The 20,260-nt window shown below is 36.4% G+C and overlaps 4 protein-coding genes across 8 annotated transcripts; all 4 read right to left on the bottom strand.

Annotated features, from left to right (window-relative positions):
* Nucleotides 1–961: 961 nt before the first annotated feature.
* Nucleotides 962–6,259, bottom strand: LOC111462386 (protein cereblon-like). The gene is given in 11 exon segments (XM_023105925.1): nt 962–1,433; nt 2,147–2,310; nt 2,464–2,669; nt 2,878–3,433; nt 3,511–3,612; nt 3,802–3,867; nt 3,961–4,084; nt 4,766–4,835; nt 4,933–4,969; nt 4,971–5,013; nt 5,924–6,259. Coding segments are annotated over 11 exon segments (1,632 nt in total). The 5' UTR covers nt 6,052–6,259; the 3' UTR covers nt 962–1,297.
* Nucleotides 6,260–7,765: 1,506 nt separating this feature from the next.
* Nucleotides 7,766–13,715, bottom strand: LOC111462377 (nuclear poly(A) polymerase 4-like). Of its 5 annotated transcripts, XM_023105915.1 has the most exons (14): nt 13,128–13,715; nt 12,931–13,008; nt 12,631–12,738; nt 12,335–12,397; nt 12,066–12,224; nt 11,087–11,200; nt 10,942–11,004; nt 10,520–10,849; nt 10,266–10,430; nt 9,244–10,179; nt 9,053–9,148; nt 8,694–8,726; nt 8,455–8,548; nt 7,766–8,311 (listed from the first exon to the last, which is right to left on the bottom strand). In XM_023105915.1, the coding sequence occupies exons 1-12, from the start codon at nt 13,257–13,259 to the stop codon at nt 8,715–8,717; spliced, it is 2,256 nt and encodes a 751-aa protein (XP_022961683.1). In that variant the 5' UTR covers nt 13,260–13,715; the 3' UTR covers nt 7,766–8,311; nt 8,455–8,548; nt 8,694–8,714. The 5 variants fall into 5 exon arrangements, with proteins under 5 accessions (XP_022961683.1, XP_022961680.1, XP_022961684.1 ...); XM_023105912.1 differs by lacking the exon at nt 8,694–8,726; XM_023105914.1 differs by lacking the exon at nt 7,766–8,311 and having other exon boundaries at nt 8,486–8,548; nt 8,663–8,726.
* Nucleotides 13,716–14,719: 1,004 nt separating this feature from the next.
* Nucleotides 14,720–17,556, bottom strand: LOC111462384. Its single transcript, XM_023105923.1, has 3 exons — nt 15,890–17,556; nt 15,212–15,473; nt 14,720–15,126 (listed from the first exon to the last, which is right to left on the bottom strand). Exons 2-3 carry the CDS (start codon nt 15,469–15,471, stop codon nt 14,916–14,918), a joined length of 471 nt encoding a protein of 156 aa, XP_022961691.1. The 5' UTR covers nt 15,472–15,473; nt 15,890–17,556; the 3' UTR covers nt 14,720–14,915.
* A 92-nt stretch (nt 17,557–17,648) lies between these two features.
* LOC111462385 (early nodulin-93-like) lies at nt 17,649–20,188 on the bottom strand. The gene is made up of 4 exons (XM_023105924.1): nt 19,963–20,188; nt 19,453–19,514; nt 18,266–18,341; nt 17,649–18,023 (listed from the first exon to the last, which is right to left on the bottom strand). Exons 1-4 carry the CDS (start codon nt 20,072–20,074, stop codon nt 17,923–17,925), a joined length of 351 nt encoding a protein of 116 aa, XP_022961692.1. The 5' UTR covers nt 20,075–20,188; the 3' UTR covers nt 17,649–17,922.
* Nucleotides 20,189–20,260: the final 72 nt, after the last annotated feature.

Here is a 20,260-nt window from a genome sequence, read left to right as displayed (position 1 = left end):
AAAAAAAAAAAAAAAAAAAAAAAAAACATATATACACATACCACAGCTAAATTACCAAAAAAAAAAAAAAAAAAAGCAAAACCTAAGCTTTGCTATTTGTTACTGTTGGAGTAGAAATCCATTAGAATATCGGACAAAAAATGAAACTTAATACAGTATGTCAATGACATAGAACAAAAATTAAGACACAAACTCTATTACGCTTAAACAAGTCATCGCCACACCCATTTCAAGTCTCAATTTCCATCTAAAATTCTAAAGAATTTTTATTCCAATTTTCAAACAAAGAGAAAAGTTTAAGAGATTTCTTCTTCTTCTTCTTCTTCTTCTTNTTCTTCTTCTTTTTTTTTTTTTTTTTTTTTTTTTTTTTTTTTTTTTTGCAATTTGGCCTACATACTATCACCAGTTTTCTCCCATTCCTCATCTGATGGAAAACTTCAAAAAGTTCTTACCATCCCTTCTTCTGATTGGAAAATTGTAATGTCTAGAGTGAAGGGGGTTCTTCCAACTGAACTATTGCTATTGAAGACCAATACTTCAAACAACGCATACAACCATCGCTACCCATCTGCAAGTAATCAGTCTCAGTGTACTCCAATAGTCATTTGAACCAATTAAAATCAATTTTTTGTCTTCAGTGACAGAGTTGCATGAGTTTGGGATATTGAGTGCTTAACCAAATCAATTATAAAGTGGATGTGGATTTGGACATCATCCCAAAAGCAAAAGCAAAAGCAAAAGGATTAAATTGTATGGCTTTCTAACATATGGTCTTTGAATCAAAAAAGACTACCCATAGATAAAGAATTTATTGAAGTAAAGAAGTTAATTAAAACACTTAATTGAGAACTTAGAGACTTCTAAACACGGTTGATCTTTCAAAGACCTATCAAACATAATCTTATTAAACACTTCTTAAAATTTAAGAATTTATTAGACAGAACCCCAAAAAGCCTTAAAATGCCATTTAACCGACTAATGATGATTATAATTGCACTCGTATGTTCAAAACACAAGAAAACACTAAAATATGGTCGACCCAGCAATTTCTCCTCCTATCTTGAATAGATATAGTTACAACAAACAGTTAATTATCTACAACAAACAGTTAATTACATGTCGCATATGAATATATAGTCTATCTAGATTTGAGGCAGGGCAGTTGCTCTAACGTGAACTCTTAGAAGCTGTTGCAACAGAAGCACTCATCTAAAGAAGGAAAGCTTTCAAATACAAACATGAATATTCTCTATACACTTGCAAGAAGTTTAGAAAAAGCTAACCGAAGTTGACCGTATTAGCATGTGGGATCGGCTAACTGGGAACTTCGTATTCCCCAAAATGATCTGGGTTTCAGATTCCTATTTGTGGCAGTAAAAAGCCATCCTAATTGAGTTTCACAAGTGGCACAGATTGAGATTGTCCATGCGTACCTAAAAGAACGAAAGTCAAGAGTCTGGCATTCATGCTTGCATGAGGAAAGATTTAAAAAGGAAACATAAAACAATACAGAAATTTTCTGAATATCCATGAATATATATATATAAAAAAAATCTTGTTTTCTCATAACTAGTCAATATTTGCATTGGTTTCTAATTCTCAACTACATGTATGGATTTCCACAAGAAACGCTGTCTTGATCCCACGTTTAGATCTCTAATATCATGCTCAATCTGCTTATTCATACTTATCTAGCAATAACCTATTTGAGGTCAAAGGTTCCAGCTCCCAAACGATTTCTAAGGTCCAAGTCCAATTCTTGTCCACCGGAGGAAAATTCAAGTGGGAACTAATCCTCGAGTGAACTTCATGCCCAAGTTTGATGTAGTGTTAGAAACAAAATCAACACAATACAATAACCTTTTGTAGATTTTTTTCTTTTTAAATATTTAATTTTCTTTACATAAGATTCTAGTCTATTTATTATTTCATTTATTAGTTAATATTCTTTGCTTAATATAGCTAGTTTCCTTATATGTATTTTTCTGTATATTAAATCTTCACGAGTTTTAGTGCATACATTGAATTTTTCTCCCGAAAACTCCACTTTTTTTGTAACCAAACCATGAACAACTTCTATTTAAGAAAGAGAGAAAAAGGACACTCATACGTTCAATGAAAAAGAAAAGCTAGATCAATCTCATACCCAGGGAACCAACTGTATTCTGTCTCAGCTCGTCCTCTAAGTGCTAAGCCATTTGCTCTGTAAAGAGTCATTATTTCATGCACATAGCCATGAGGGTTCACATAAGCACTGAGAGGACCGTCACTAGACATCACCAACATATCGCTGCGCTGGGCTATAACCGTCTGCATAAGAGGAAATTACATATAAAAACAATGGCTAGCTAAGTACTAAGAAGGTCTAACACAGTGCAAAACGGAGGCATAAGATGAGGGCAGATGCAAAAAGTTGAACGGACGAGTACAAGCATGCATACATTCTCAGAAACTATTGACTACCTTGCAGCTTTTACATTGGATGATATCAATAGACTTCAGTAACTCAATTTCCCGACGCAATCTATATGAAATGCCATCAATCTCCAAGAGCTCCTGTCTAGTAGATTCAGAAACAGGAATCTTACTAGCAATATAGAACACTAAGATGTCTGGATTCTTCACAAAACCATCCATGTTTGGCACCCCCACTATCTGCTTCCACATAGCTGGAAATAGTGATGATAAAGAAAGGAATAAAAAAAAAGAACCAATCATTCTTGATATATTGCAGAAAAAGAATACTGTCCTGATATATAGAAAACACCAAGAAAAAGAAAAAAGGCCAAGAGTTTTTTTTTTGGGGGGGGGGGGATAAAAAACAGATCAAAACGAAAGAAGAAAGGTTGGGAGTGAAGAGAGCAATTCAGGTATAACCTGCTGCTTTTTCAGCAAGACAATATGAATCATACATCGAGTAAACCCAATATGGCCAAAATGCTTTCGAAACCCCATGCATCAGAGTAAAACTTGAGTTTCTTCGGCATCTTTTGAGTTCTTTCCTCTCACTAGATTCCCAAGCTGATGTAGAACTCTTTCCTATATCAGGGACAGATTTTCCATTTTCCTTCTCATGGGCAGAATGCACTGATCCTACAGAATCAGAGTCATTTAGATGTGACATCGCACGTTGGTGTTTTGCCTCTGACCCAGTTATCACCTCATCACTACAAGACTCTCTGGAATCAATTGCTGCTTGGTGGATTTTCCTCTCTCTCAATGAAAGCTCACGTGCAAAGCTTTCTTCTGAAATAGAGGCCGAATTATCTTCCTCATCCCCGGACGTAAATGATCTAGAGCAAGAAGTATATGAAGCCAATGCACATGAGAGACTGTGGTGCTGAACAGTACTCCTTGGAGTCAATTCTCCAAAAGCATCCCGTGGAGTCCTTAATGGCAAATCTTCCTGGATAATTTGAACTTCTCCACATGGCTAGAAGAAAGATAGCAATCTTATTAAACAAGGAAGAAGTAAATAATACAAATAATTCAAGAACAACTTGCTCTAACCACTCCTTCAACATCAATCCAACGGCGTCTAAGACGAAATCGTTGCTTCCCTCTAGCCAGAACATTAAGAGAACCATCCTCCAACCTCCGAAACTGCCAAATCTGAAATATAGAGGGTTGGTAGGTATATGGATGCATGTCATCAGAAATATGGAAGCCTTTACATTAAAATTTAGATAGAAGCTAAACAACCCCAAATCTTGGCTACAGGCCAAATTACAGAAAATAAATGCTTTTGGAATAATGCCAGAAAAGAAGAAAACCATGCAAGTCAAAATTGAGCAATAATACCTCTGCAGTTGTCCCAATATTCGCAAAATGTAGTCTCTCATTATCAGAATCCAAGGAGACGTGAACCTGAAATAAATATTGAATCTTGCTTGAGCTACCAATAAAGGATTTCAAGGAATCTTTAAAACTGTATGCCAATGCCTAAATTTGGGCACGTACCACACCTATGGTATTAGGGGTGTTAAAGTGAGTTAATACTCTCTCAATGGCAGCAATAAAATTTGATTGTATCACCCTGAGAGGTAGAGTAGCTTCTGGGAACAATACAACACCTGAGACATAAGTGAATTGCACATGACATACTAATAAAAGAGACAAGATAGGAAAAGGTATCCCCACAAAGGTTATATATGCCAGTTGACCAGTCATATAATGAAAAAATTAACTTGTCCGCTCAAAGTTTGGAAAAAGCAAGGGCTCCTCAATTGAACTATTCTTCATCCTGTCAACAATTATGTCTAAACACTTGAGATAAGCATGCAGGACCTGCAGATAATCTTAACGCATCAAGCAAGAGGAAGATGATTAACAAACATATTATTTCCTCACTCCCCATGGAAGAAAGGAATGCTGCTTCAGACATTAACTAGGCATGCTGAACTATAAAATTTGAACATTTATGGTCACAGCGTGAATCTATTTAATTATCTCTCTCTCCAAGAAAAAGGACACCTATTTGTTCCAAGAAATTGTACGACTTTTCCATCATACTCTAATGGAATGGTTGTATTTCGCTAATCCAAGGAAGATAACAATTCTATTTTTACAAGAAGATTAAAAATAACGATTGGACTTTAACAAAGTTGTATAATTTGTAGATTTTGATTCTTTAGATTACAATGATATTTGTTTTAAACCATTTTTAAAAGATAAAGATACAATTGTATATTTCAAAAAATTTAAGAGGGGGAAGTTTGTTACTATCCTAATCAGGGATGCATAAACAGATGAATACCTTCAAGATAAAATCACAGGGAGGTTCAGGATGGCACCACCATCCAAGAAAGCCATCCTGTGATGAGAATCCTCAACCTCTGTTACATGCAACCACAGGAGATCTTAGTAGAACTGTATCCCAAATGGAATTAACATGAATACTCAAAATATTAATCAGAAAATAAAAATTCATACCACCAAGATACGTATGCAAAGATGTCAAAGAGGAATTTGAAAGTAAATTCAGCAAAGGCCTCAGTACCACCATGCCCATTACTGCTTCGATACAGCCGGAAAAAAAAAAAGGATGATGTCAGTGCCTTTGATGAGACCTAAAGTAGCCCACCCACTCAAAATAATAACAAACCAATAATAGTAAGAACGACAACAGCAGCAAGGACGTAAGAAAGAACGCACGAATTGCTGACATCAAATAAATTATATTGAACGCAAATAAAGCAATTCAATTCATTAATAACATCACCCTTTAATGATACGGATGACTAAATCTAGCAAACGACTAAAATAATCTTGTAATTTCAGTTGGAGAAAAACTGATGGGAGGCATGAAATCTAATAATTATGCCAGTCCGTCAATAAGAGCCCTTAACTAGATATCCGTTCTTAACTTAATGAAAGAAAATAATCGAATCGATACTCGCATGTTCAAGTTTCCTGGTGTGTTCATAAGGAGAATGAAACGGAACATATATGATCAAAAGAACGGACTATTCTCAACATTCTACGTCGATTTCAACCTTGTCAAGATGTTTCGGCAATCGGCAGTGACAGGAGAAAGTAACAATTCCATGTACAACTGATTACCGAGAGCCATTAGCGTATCTGTCAATTTACTCCGAAAGCTGTCTACACGTAATACTAATGCGAAAATATACAAGCAAATGTGCAGCGACATTGGAGAATTGGAGAAATTTTTGGAGTGAACTAAAAGGTGCGCCATGTAGTGCACCGACGCTAGCATTTTGACTTGAAACATAATCTAATCTTCAAAAAAGTTTCCCAAAGCAGAAACCATTCTTCAAATTCAAATTCAGAGATTAAAGAACTATGTCTATAAGTAATTCGGACTTTTTCCAATCCAGAGCACCGCGCAAAAACCTTATGAGCGATTATCAAATGTGAAAAAGCGAGCGGCTACACATGAATCGGAGAATGTAAACATTACATAGCATCGCGATCATCGTCGGAGTGGGGGAGGGAGTCAACTTCCTCAACTTGCAACTCCTCATTATCAAGCTGAAGAATCTGCTCAATCTGATGCCTCTCTCTCTCCAACAGCCTTCGGTCCTCCATTGCTTAGGGCTCCTGTATGCAGGAAACTGAGAATTTAATCGATCTCCTGGTGCAGCTGAGTCGCACCGCCACCGAGCTCAGATCACCAACACATAATATAGTTTCTTCAATGGAACAAATCACAGAAAACTTCCACCGTCGAGAGTGTGCCCGTGTTTTCCCGCATCAGCAAATGGCGCCAACTGCAGTAGTGATGCGTTTCTCCCCCTCAACTGTAAGCAAAATGAAGATATATAAAAAAGTTCGAATTTATATATAAATAATTTAATTATTTTTTAAATGAGTTCAAATTTATGAATGATTTATTAATCACTAAATTAATAATATAACCATTTTTTTTTATTAATATTTAAATAGGAGCAAGTAATTTTCAAAATATTGGAATCTCAAATTTTAAACGTATTTTATTTATTTTAAATAACAATAAATTTATAAATCATAAAAATAATTATTTTTGTGTTTAATAAGACTCTCAACTTAATACAAAAATATACCATTTTTATACCTCATAAATCATATAAATCGATCACTTCTCTTTTTAGTAAAAATTTATGGAAAATAAAAATGCCAATGATTTTGAATATTTTGATCTTTTTATCTTTGAAGCCAAACTAGAGGGGATTCCATCTCCATAATTGTCTATATATCGAACAAGTTTATCTTCATCGAGAGCTTCCAAATTATAAATTTGACAAATTTACTTGGTCTCAATTGTGGTGCATGCCTCACTATTGGCCACTAATCACTCACTTGCCGGACGCTCGAGCTTCGCGTTTCAAGTTTGTTACCCTAACCATCTCCTCTACTCAACTAGAAGCCTAACCCTTCTTCGATCTTATCTAAAGCTTTGCTCCTTGGCTCCTTACAGTTCCAACCACTAGCTACAATAGCTTGCACCTCGGGTGGTGCGGCTGAGTCGAGTCAGAGTGGGCTCAACAGTCGGCCTATGTTTCCAGACACATGCATAACGGTATAATTGGTTCCACAAATCTCACTGCACTGACCATAGTAAACTCCTTATGCGTAGGTATCGACAACTGACTTTCTTTTCCATATCGAGTTCTTTCTCTTTGACAAGTAAAGTTCATTAAAGATGATGGGCTCGCTCGCCCACCTCCAGAACCTAAGCTTCTAGACTATGACCAAACAAAACTAAAAAATTCCATCGAGTATAGCACTAACATATGGGAGTTAAAGTCAACGAGAAGATTGGTGTCTACAGCTTTGGGGTTGTACTCATGCCATTGATGTTGACGTTGTTCCACTCCTAGGCTAGGCGCTCCTTCCTCTATAACATCAACAAGATCCTTGCTGTTTCTGGAAAAATCAGGGCGAGCAAACAAATTGATAGCTATTTGTACGATCCAGCAGAGGTAGGGGATCAATAAAATTGCTGCAAACCCAACTGTGGGAAAAACAATTGGGGGTGTTAGAAGGAAATACTTCACTCAAGCTTCTTTTTGATAGCGGTCATAGGATAAGGATCTGATCGAGTTGAACGCCGTTAGGTATTGAACTTAAACGCAATTCGTATCATTTAAACAGAGAGTTTCAAGAAGAACACTACACCGCAGATGTTAATCGACTGACCCGACACTCTCTTGAGATGCCTAACTAAAAGTACAAGCAACCCTCCCCCTTCTCTCTCCCCTCCCCTCCCCACCCCACCCCACCCCACCCCAGCCCCCAAGAACAGAGGAGGAAAAGAAAAACAGAGATGAAATGGAAGAAAACATGGAAACTTTCTCCGCACAATGTTCAATTGAAACTCAATATGGTTAATCTGCAAGACTGAAGGTCTCTCTCAATAAGTGTAGATTAGATTCTCTCCTTAGAAACGACCTCACGAGCAGTTCCTCCTTTTCACAAAGAAGCTGCCGTCTTCTAAACATGGGAAGAAGCTGTGACAGTTCCAGTTACAGGCATCTAACATGAAATGCACCACAATCTTCAAAGCATAACTCACAAGCGCATTTATTTAAGGTCCAACAGTGCTTGCTTCTCCGGATTCCCATGTTCAAGGACTACAAACAGCATATTGGAGCTGAATTGTATGCCACGCCACCAAGCCACGCGACCCCTCCCCATGTCCGCAGGTTCATGCATGATGAACACTATCTACATCAATATCAAAGCCAGTTATTGAGGTGATACTTACTAAATATGGCTAGCTCCCGCTCTCCCAACCCATCTGCCATCCAGAAATTCCCCTCCACATGTTCATGTCTTTGAGGTTCAGATTCAGTCTGTTCAAAGGATGCTAAACAGCCAAACAAGCAACATAAAGAGAAGATGATCAAAATAAACATAATAATCAGGCAAATTAAGTACTAATCCTTTTGCCAGATTCAGAAAAATAATCCTTTTTCTAATTGAAATTGCATCGAGGCTAAATACACATGCCTTCTTGCCAGATCCTCCCGTCTCTTTTTCACCAGAATTTTGCATAGAGTCTTATTTAGCTCCATTCTGGGACTGCCTGATCGCTGAACTTCGGCTATAAAATGAAGTTTAAAAAAGAAAAGAACTAATTAGGCAAAGATTTTCATGAGGGAAAAAAGGTAATGCGGGAAAAACTTGAGAGCAGAAATGGGTTCTTTAGCACAGTTACTGAAAATATAACACGTATAGTGGCGCAGGACCTGCCACCACATGTGCACCAGTCAGAAGATTGCCTGTGCGAAAATTTGGAATTACAAAATGATAATTAAAATGCAACAGGAAAATAGACCAACAATTATGGGTCGGAAAGAGAGAAAAGGAGAGAAGGCATGGAGAAGAGATATGGAATGAAACAACGAGTGCTTTTTGGCAAAAAGAATAAAAACTTAAGGTATCAAACCATAAATATGTTTATATCTTCTATTCTTCTGATTGATATCAATTAAAATCTCAGCCTCCTCTCATCTTAGATTCCTTGGTGGAAGCAACGTCATCAGTTATAATGTGCTGTGTACTTATATATAAAATGTAAGTAATTTAAGCAATTAGAGATTCAAACCTCCAACTCTTTAGGTTGACCATTTTGAAACACTCTTCCAGTCACAACGGAACCATTTTCCAACGCCAACTCTGGATCCGTCCTGCTATCATTGCCCTGCAAATACCCGACTCACTATCTCCAGAATGCCACTTCTCTTACTGCCATTGGCTATGATTTGTAATCCAATGTAGTCAAACTCAGTCACTCACCTTGCAACTAAGGTTATGTGCATTGCAATTTGGTTGAAAGTCAACTTGGGTACTCTCTTCCCCGGTCGTTTGACCAAATGGATTTGCTGACTCAGAGTCAATCCTCACAACATCCTTTGTCCAATGGAGGAAATTTCTGATGGCTACTGTCTGTGCACTTCCACTCATATTAGATGCTAATCCCTCAATTTTTTCCTGGTTCATCTCAATTTGTAAAGCTTCCTCGGATTTCGAAAGACCGCCTTGATATAGATCAGGCACCTCCTTCGTTGAGGAAGATCCTTCCATTACTTTAGCTAGCTCTGCCTGATCCATCGTAGGACCAGTCTCCTTGGTCAACGATGGAATATCCATGCCATTTCCATCAGTATCCATTCTGCTATCAAGCTGTTCAAAAGATGGCCAAACCTCAGAGTAACAATCTGCATTTGCAGATTTTAAACTCGGCAATTTCCCATCTGATCCACCACCATGAGTTTCAAGCATGGGAGATTCTTCTGCTGGTTGACTGGCAAAGGCTTGTTTCTTTTCCATCTCTGTTTCTTCATGGTCACTTTTCCTTTTTTTCCCTTTCTCAGTGATCCCAGACTGATCTTGGAGCATGTCAGCACAAACTGGGTCAGCTTGCTGCCCTTCATGCCTGACTGGCTTTGCCCGTTTGTGTCCATCAGGAAAAACAAAGGTGGGCAGTTGCTTCCTCCGCACATGAGAAACATGGATATCCATCCCTGGCTTCCAAAAAGCATACGTGTTTATCTCTTGCCTGAACTCATCAACTGTTCCTCGTATGTCAAACTGCTGGCCTCCTTGGCCTCTTAATCCCTCTTTTCTCTGCAAGCCCATGAAAAAAGCACAGTGAGAACATGGCTTGGACGTGTCAGAATACTCAATAGGATAGGGATGGCACTGCAGCATCCCCCTGGTGTCTCTCTCTATCTGCAGGAAGGAAAAGTAGAATCTATCAGGCTCTTGAAAGACCCTCCAACTCTAGATAGATAATAAGGAAAGAATAATAGATTTACCTTCAAGGTAAGCTGTCTAAAGCGAGATTCTACCCATCCTTTCCAAGCTAGCAAATCATCAGCATCTGCTGCAATTATGTCCACCTGTAGATAGTTTTTGTATATCTCGAAAAATAAATATGGCTCAAATAAAGCACTCCACTGGGCTTTGCTCATGTCAATCTCCTGTTAAGGCACTCAGAGATGTAAGAGAAATACTATTAAGAGCAGGTTAAAATTTAGAAGATATTGAATCCAAATAAAAATAACCTCACCTCACAGATATTATTACCACAGCGGAACTGTTCCATCATAACACGGAGAGTACTAGTTGAGACATTATAGCTAGAGTTCATGCAAGGGTAAGCAGGAGTTATTATTGGCATAAGATGAAATCGATCACGCGGATTTTTACGAGGATCCCAAACAGGAAATCCAAGTTCATTCTCTTCTATTGAACATAGCATTACAGGATTTGGCCAACGCCACTGGGTGTACACTCTGAAGAAACGAGAAACTAGCATGCTTGGAATTGCATTGGGGTAAAGCTGGCATACCTGAGCAACCAAAAGTGCCCAATTTACACCTCCAAGGAACCCAGTGACCTATACATGAAAAAAAAAACAAAAGTGAAATCTGAATTATGAAAAAATATAAGTGAAGCTAAGAGGAAAAACTCCATGATCTTACAACTTACATTGGAGTATACACCCCGTCTTTTGGCCCAAAACTTTAAACATCTGAGTGTCGTGCGAAAGTGCTGCAATTGGCAATTATAGGTTACAGAGAAAATCACGAAATAGATTTATGGAAAAATAACTCAGGTTTAAAATGTGTTTCACCTCAACGTTTGGAACAAGTCTTAGAATTTGATCTGCAACTCGGCATCCATTAAGACTTCGAACAGTTTGTTCATCAACATTGCACAGCACAGATCCATGAGAGATGTTCAGCTCCTGATGATTAAGTAAATTGCAAAAAGTTTATGGGAAATAGCAACAGTGCAAAAGATCAGGGAAAAAGAGGATTGAAACATTAGTAGTAAAACAATTAGTAAGTGATACCACCCAATCACAGTTAAATCTACAGCAGATAAGGTTATGCAAAAATGTATCACCTGTTCAGTGTTAACACACACACACACACAGTGAACAATTAGTGCACCTACACAAACTCAAGGTAACAAAACGAACTTATCAGATAATTAAAATAAAAAATGTTCGGAATGGTGTGAGGGAGAAAAGAGCAATTCCTGTTGTATATAATAGTCCTCTTTCAGGAGAGAAATTTCTCTATCCAGCCGCTAGCCATGTAAAAGATAAAATAAAATAAAACAAGAAGATAGAAGAAAGAAATCCCTGAAATTCAATCAAAACCACATTTGTCGGGAAAGGAGGGAACAAATTATACAGCTTCAGCCACAGGATATGCAAACAAGAAAAGATGGTGACTGCACTGGAGGGTACATGAAAGCTGGTAGAAACGGTTCAAACGATAAATAAAACTACAAAAATAATCCATAAAAGTAATCACAATTGGCATTCATGTCCATTCACATTACAATGTTTGGCATTTAGACTTTTATCAGACAGGTAGTTCTGCATGAATTATGGAAATATTCGCCATAAAGCTGAATATAGAAGTAGAGAGAGAAGTAACATATAACATACAATAGTTCGAAATCTCATATGATCAACTACAATAAATAATGTAACAAAAAGAAATATGGTTACAGTTTTGTGAAAACATAAAATAAAGTAACAACAATCTGAAAACATAAAATAAATATAATAAAACTTCAAAGAAAGTGCTAGAACTTACTTCAGGAACAACCCGTACGGAAATGCTCGCATACAGAAGATCAATTGATATCCCCATAAATTTGAATCTCATTACTGGAACATGAGCATCGGGAACCGGTTGAAGATCAGTAACCTCTTCCATTTCAGCTAAAATATTATGCAAGATGATGAAGAAGTCCTCCATTAGAAAAAAAAAAACAAATTGTCAGATCAAGAATAAGCTGAAATTTAAGCCCATATGAGAAGGCAAAAAATGTTGTTGAAGTATCAGCAATTTATACTACTCACTTCTCTATTCACGTAAGATGGTCCAACACACAATGTGTCTATGTCACTTCCTGGTCCATGTACCTGTCATATGGTTAATTTTAAGTCACATCTTTGAATACTTGGAAGTCATATATTTGAGTATAATGCACAGGCCAATAAGGGAAAAATACAGGAAGAACATAACTTTCCAAGAAATAAAAGATCATTGCTCTAAGCAATCATCCAACCAGTCCGTGACTCCAACAAAAATTACGAAGAGTTGCATAAAGTAATAAGCTTTTTTCCCCAAAAACTAAATCAAATATTATGCTTACCCCAAGACGATAAGACCCAAAAGTAAAAATTACTGCATTTGCATCCTCCACCATCTGCTCTGTATATCCTCTTAGGAGAGTTAATTGCTTGACCCAATTTTTAACAATCTAGAATGAAAGAAAATGGCTAAGGACAAGAAGTTTATGTCATAAAAGGAAGTCAAACGCTTGAATACATTAAACAATAATTAATCAACTAAAATCTCGCTTTCGTCACCGATTAGAACACTGTTTTGTTCGAGCTGGCTACTGAGAACAATCCCCTAAGTAAAAGACTATTGAAGTGAAGAAGGTCTGCACCTGGTCAATGCGGCCCAAAACCTCTTCTCTTTTCGCAGCTTCTTCTTTACTTTCGTAAAGCCCCGAGTCAATCAAGAACTACCAATATGTAGAACACAATCAAAATTGAAATTCTTTTCGTTTACTGCAATTTCACACGGCACAAAAAAAACAACCAAATTAATTGAGATTTAACCAATAAATAAAAGTAACAACACCTTCTCCAGTTCGATATTGCGCTGAATATCAGCATCCGTCGGTCCAGCAAGAGAAATCGGTTTCGTAACACCATAATTACTCGCCGGCTGAGGTGCCGGGTGAAAAGCAGTTGAACTGTCTGAACCCACCATTTCTCAAACAGCGAAAAAGACAGCTAACGCAAACACGACGAATCACGCAACCCTGAATCTGACCGAGAATTGACAACACAATCTGAGCAAATCTAGAAGAAAAAAAAACAAAAACTCAAGCAAACTCAGGAAAGCCTCTCTGATGTACCAGGTACCTAAATTTGAAGATGAAATGGAATGATTGGGATCAAGATTTTATACGAAAGGCTGAATTAGAAAGCAAAGAGAAGCAAAAGAAAGAGTGTGCAAACAAAGACAAGGTTGAAGAAGTATGAACAGAAAACAGATCGAACCCTTGATTCGTACCGGCGATAGGTTGACGGTTCGTAAACCGGTCAAACTCAGGGCTGCATAGAGAGAGAAAGAAAGAGAGAGAGAGAGAGAGAGAGAGATGGCGGAGAGAGGGCGTCGAAGCAGGGAAGAGGGTTTAGTCAAGGCAGTGCTTGGCCCCATAAATTTTATTATTTTCATTTTGCTAAATTTATATCCTTTTTTATTTTCACTAAATATATATTCTTATAATTTAAAATGGTTTTTGATTTTTTTAGTTATAGTAGAAAAGATAATAATGAATTTTTAAAATAATGAACAAAATTTATAAAGAAAAAATGAATTTGATCTTTAAAAAAATAAAAAATATGGATAACACGACTCTCCATAATGATATGATATTATCTACTTTTAACATTTTGGGCTTCCCACAAAAGGCTTCATACCAATAGAGAGAGTATTCTTGGTTTATAAACCCATGATCATTCTCTAAATTAGTCGATGTGGGACTTTCATCATTCAACACATATGATATCTTAATATCATCTATGACGCTAAAATAAAAGAGATACATAATATACTGAGACTATATTTAAATTGACTGAGTTTAAGATATGAAATTATGGACGTATACACCGTCATTAATTAAAAATATATAATATTTTTACTGTAATTTGTAAATTAATTTTGAGATTAAATTTTAAAAAAGGATTAATTTTTAAGAAGCTCTAGAAGATTATTAACCAAAATTGGAATGTATATGTATATATGGCTGTTTCCAGCTTGGCATTCCACCTACCAAATTCCAATATGGCTGCCAAACTAATTTTAAATTTATTATTTTTATAATTGTAAATTTATAATGCAGTTTCCATTTTTTAATAAAATAAAATCCCAGCAAATCGTTGTTTTTAAAAACAATCATTGAAGTTTTTTTTTTTTTTTTCATTGCCCAGCAATTTATTAAAATTTCCATTCATATTTTTACATTTTTTTTTTCATATAATAATTATTGATTTGAATAATCTTGTTAAATTCATAAAATTTAACTCTAAATTATATATATGTTTTAGTATTAAACCCATATAATAATACTTTAATTAAATTAGACGCTGATGATTCGATAAAATTAAGAGATAATTCAATATTTTTCTTTAACTTTCGTGTTTCTATATTCGTAGTTGGTCCCATTAAGATAAAATACTTTTACTCTAGCTTTAGCTCGAAAGCCCAAAATCAAAATTATAAAACTTGCACATATTCTATCTTATACTCGAAGTATATCAACAAAAGAAGAAAAAAACATTTCATCATTTTCCCGTATCAAGTAAATTTTAGAACCGCCCATTAAACTTGACACTAACGATAAATAGTTCGAGCTTCCCTTTACTCGGGGCGAAGTGAAATGTCCATCTTAGACACTAAGGTTGCAAGAGAGGCTCTTCCATGCTTCTTTGATATGGTAGCCTTGGGAGTAATTCGAGAGTATTTCTTTCTATAATCATTCTCTCCCTTTGCTAAGTCGTCTACGCATTTCACGTCGGATAAGGATGAGAAGGTTCGTGATTTCCCTTCATAAAATTTTGACAACCCTTTTCTGCATAAGAGGTGAATTCAAGATGCCAAAAACTTTAGAATTTGAAACAGAGCTCTACATTTTAGTTCAAAGAACATGAACTCACTTGATACAAAGCAGCTGTTGTTCCTCACAAACTTCTCTTTGAGATAACAAAGACGACGAAGAAGAAGAAGATGAAAATGACGATAACGCATCGTCGTCACAGAGGCTTGACGACGACGATGATCCAATTGAACTAGTTGAATCTTCCGAACACGATACGACGCTAAAGTGAAGAAGATGAGGGATAAAACATTTCTCTTCCTTTCTATTAAAAAGACTTGTAGCAAAATCTGCATCAACTGTCAACTTCCTGAACTCCATGACTTTCCACAAAGAGAAGTATTGAAATGGATGAGTTCTTGATCTTTCAATTCTCTCTTGAGCTATATACTTGATTACTCAAGTGAGACCATGTAAAGGAAAGTATTTATAGATGAAGAAGAACATAGGGCATAGGGCATAGGGCATAGGGCGAGTAGGTAGCAGGGGAGAAAGAATAAATCAAATCAAATGCACAATAATTTGTCTCACTTTTTCTTTTTGAGAGGATAAAAAGGACCAAACTTTTGTAGTCTATCCTATATCCTTTTTGAGTCATTCCACATTATCATACAAGTTATATGATTTATAATACAGATTAAATGTGTATATACAAAGACATTTCTACATTATATAATAACTAAAGAAGTATAGTCAATAAATTACCATCCTAATTCCACATAATAAAACAAAAACATACCTTGTTCCTCAGCTGAGCATCTCTTGGAGTAGACAATTGTTCCCAAGGATAAGTTTGGAGCCTACAATGCATTTAGATAATAAAGTAAGTACACACAACAACAACAACAACAAAAATGGCATCAGTTGTCCTCAGTTGTCCTTGTGAGAATCTGTCGTCCAAGAGATAAAAACTTGGAAGTTTTAGTTAAAGCAGAGGCTGAATTGGTAGTTGTGATCATTGAGATTAAGTAACTTCCAAAGCACTTATCTAGTGAGTTTGGCTAAGGGCTTATAAAATTCCCCTCATGGCAGTTGGTTGGTGCCAAGCCACTTACCATCTTACATGGGTCATGGAAATGGATGCCTTTTTTGTTCCAAAGAGAATATACTAAAGTGAAGATGCTTGTTGGGATCATCCAATATGGAATCAAAAGGGGCTTTGTTTTTTTGTGTGCAAGTTTTTCAGGCAATATCATTCAATTCTTCTTCTCAGTTCAGATTTCAAGCAAGGTTGCAGATTTTATGGCTATGTCCATACTTTTGCACTATCATGAATAGGAACTCCCACAAAGAATCATGCCAAATTGCTATGTGTCAGTGGTGAACAATGTGGCCACGATTTCGGTTCGTAAAATCCACATTCTGATTGATTCCGAGCTGTGTTAAAAATTGAAAGAATTAATGGCTAAACAATGAAAACAAAATCAGAGTAGTATAGATTCAACTTTCTCTCAATCCATTATAAAAATGTGGCAGATTCATAAATAAATAAAAAGAACAGAAATGTTAACATAACATGTCTGGAATACTTGGATGAGCAGACAAACAAAGATAAGGTTTTCATTTGTATCCTCAAGCATAACAGTTAGCAGAAAGTTTCCTTCTAAGTTGGCTAGCCTGAATCCTTTCTAAGGATTTGACAGTGTGGTTTGGTTGGAGAAGATGAAGCATTGAGCTAACTTCTCTAACTTTCCGTTTTAGTACACAAAAATATACCGATAGGCCGAGGAGGTAAGATTAAATTTTCAATTGAACTACTTCAAAATACTGTCTGCTATCCTCTCTCTCCCAGTTGCTCGTTAAGATTCCCCAATTATCGTCTTACTAAGCCTACTCGAAGACGGTAGCCGAAAGTACTCTTTGGGATGATTGTCACACCATAAGACAAATGAATCAACTTTATTTCACATTCGGATTCCCACTCTTCAAAACCAAACGCAATAGCATTGAACTTTTACTTGATGGAAATATAAATGTATAATGTGGATTTGAAGAGACTAATATAGAGAGCAAAGATAGGTGTAATTTTCACATACCTAATATTATGAACCAAGGAGTGAAGTTGACCACAGTTGGAATACTCATGGGAAAGCTGGATAACATTGTCTACTATCTGAAGTATCTTGTAGACTCCAGCCAGTGCATTGCAGCTCTCTTTACATGAATCCAAACTAGAAGGCTCAGATTCATGTCAAGAACCAAATGCAATCCTTTGAAGCTGGGCATAAAACCCTTCTACAGAAAATAAACTAGGATATACTGAATGTAAATCAAATCCATAGCAGGGTGATAATGTACCTTAAAGCTAAAGATTAAATTTTAATCCAAAAGATATCATGCTATCAGCAATCATTGGCGAAGAACTTCATTGACACTAGTATTTCAGGTTTTTAATCCAGAAACTTCATGCAACCAAAAGAAGATAAACAATCTCCAGGAAGCTTGAGAATGGTATTTCATATGAGGTAAATAAAATTCAAGAAGAATGAACGGAAACAGAGTAAATGGCCTCATAAACACTACTTGCACTCCAAAATCAGAAACAGAAGAAAATATAAGCGCCCATAATGGTAGCCGGCACTAGAAGGAGATATTTCATTTTATTGTTTGTTTTCCATCTAGTCCACTGAATCCAAAGAGAGTTGGTATTGGAAATTGGGAAGAAAATAAGTGGAGGACTAGATCTTAAACTGTCATTAGGCATTTTGGAGCCATTTTCCGTTATATGACGTCCGAACAGACTGCTCCAACACAACGCACACAAAAGTACATTCATGATCCTTGGCGCCTCAAGGCATGCTCTAACTGAGAGTTTCTTCTTGCACATTCTAAGATGGTTTTATCGGCAGTGATGAAGTACGCAGCAATAGACGCTGTTCACAAATTAAAAGTAAAACGTTAATTCCTACAATAAGTAATACCAAGTTAATTCGACCCGTTTCTAAAGATGCTTCCATAATAGTTTTTAGCATTTTCTTTTACTTTCGTAGGGGGCAGAAAAATGGAATGGGCTCATACTTACTAGGAGTTCACAGATTTAACTCTTTAGGCTTTTCTGTGTTTGAAATATATGATGACAATTGGTTAATCACAAGTTTGTACACAAGCACTATACCTGCAGAAATGATGAGTGCCTGAGCAGTATAATTAAGGTTTGCTTTGGCCCAAGGAACTACTCGAACAGCAACCAACTGAGGATGGAGGATAAGAAGTATATTAAACTAAAAACATAAATTCACACACACAAAGACACACACACATCCCAAATGCTGTGAGAATAAGACTCAATTTAGCTAAGACTTGCTCAGGAAATCCCCCACACATTACTTCAAATGGTTGTCATTATGGGGTCTTTGTTGCAGTTGGTATCAAACTGGTTGAAGCTTGTTAACCAAGACCAGTCTTCAATTTTTTATATCGGTGGAATTCCACCTTTCAACAAACCTCATCGAAGAAGTTGTGTTTCCTTTAATATAGTTTTTCATAACTATTCCTCTGTAATGCACGAAAATGAAGAGGAGATTTCTCTTATCAAAATTCAGTCTAAATCTTCACTTCCTAATAGATTCCTCTTAAACACTTACGACCTCATCGACCACACAAGGGTGATTTTCCAAAATTCTCCTATTTAAATTCTGCAATGTCTTAGGCATTACCACTACCACAAAATAGCATAAGGGACTAATAAGGTGGTATTGATACTCTGCATTCTATGTAGCAAATGGTTTGCCAGTTCAAATAAACAATGGGGGAAAGCTTTTATTACAAAAGAATCAAGCCCCAACAAACTCTAAATTTGATTTCCAAAGAAGATATCCTTAAAGAAATAAAACCAAATAATTTTCTTCAACCCACCAGCACCAAAATAATAGCGTTTTTCTTACTATATCTACGAGATCAACAATCATATTCTACTTCTGTCTATGTCCTTTCCTTCACAAACACGATGAAAGAATCAGATAGTCTACTCTTAAATCCTTTCAACCTTTTGTCCGGTAACCATTAACATGTTTGATTATCTGCCCTGGCAGTTTAGACTGACCGATTCGGGTATCTATAGAACAAGTGCAGGCAAGTAATTACATGGAATGGGCCAAAATAGAGTGCCTATACTACGAAGACATTACTCAAACCAACACAATGTAATTGGAAGAAAGCTTTAAGCTATTGATGAGCTTTATGCCTTTTGTTAATGTGCAACCTACTACTATGGTCAAATTTATGCTGTTTTAAACTACAAATACAGAAAAAACAGACATCAAAACAGATTAAACCCAAAGCTTATTATGTCAGAACGAATACCGTAGGCACTGCACTGGCCACACATGCAATAGAAGCATTCTTGAAACCAGCACGAACACCTTCTGAAAAGTATACAAAGGCTAACTAATGTTATGAACAAGAGATGATGCGATTAATAATCAAATAAAATTTGTAAATAAGCCAAATCTAAAAGCATTGACTTAAAAAGAAAACAAAACATTGATCGCACTTGCATCTCCAGCTCCAAAAAAGAAAGAAGGTGAGAGAAGCGATTATGGGAATGAATGCTCAGCAATAAACAGACTAGAAATTTACCCAACAATTCTCATCATAATGAAACAAAACATGGAGGCAGATATTTTCACATTTTCCCTACAAATTATCCAGTGACAATTAGTACAGCAGCTAAAGACGATCGAATCCATTGCGTTAACATCGAGATTCCATTGTTTTTAATAAGAATCCTAAATTTCAACCAACTCCACAAAGCTTAAAGGACGTGAAATCAAAGAAACGAAAAATCAAGGAATTGAGAGCGGAGTAACAGACCTTGAGTACAAAGCTTCGCGTTCGATATTTTCCGTTCTTCAGCCGGCGATGGAATTACAGGAGCATTCCTTCTTTCCACCCATAGATCTCTCAAATCCGATGGAATTCCCATTATCGTCGTCGGAGACCGATTCGCAAAATTCAGCGCAGTTGAATAGATCGATTCTGTTCAAAGAACATGGTTAATTTATTTGCTCTCTTTTCATTTTTTAATTAGAAGAAATCCAATCAAATTTGGTTTCGTCTCCTAATCATCGGCGCCGCCTGTTTTCTTTCTTTTTTTTTTTTTTTTTTTTTT

This window comes from Cucurbita moschata, unplaced genomic scaffold (genome assembly GCF_002738365.1).
Source record: "Cucurbita moschata cultivar Rifu unplaced genomic scaffold, Cmos_1.0 Cmo_Scf00027, whole genome shotgun sequence".
NCBI lineage: Eukaryota > Viridiplantae > Streptophyta > Magnoliopsida > Cucurbitales > Cucurbitaceae > Cucurbita > Cucurbita moschata.
The sequence above is the reverse complement of the archived record's forward strand: the minus strand, read 5'-3'. Positions and strand labels throughout refer to the sequence as shown.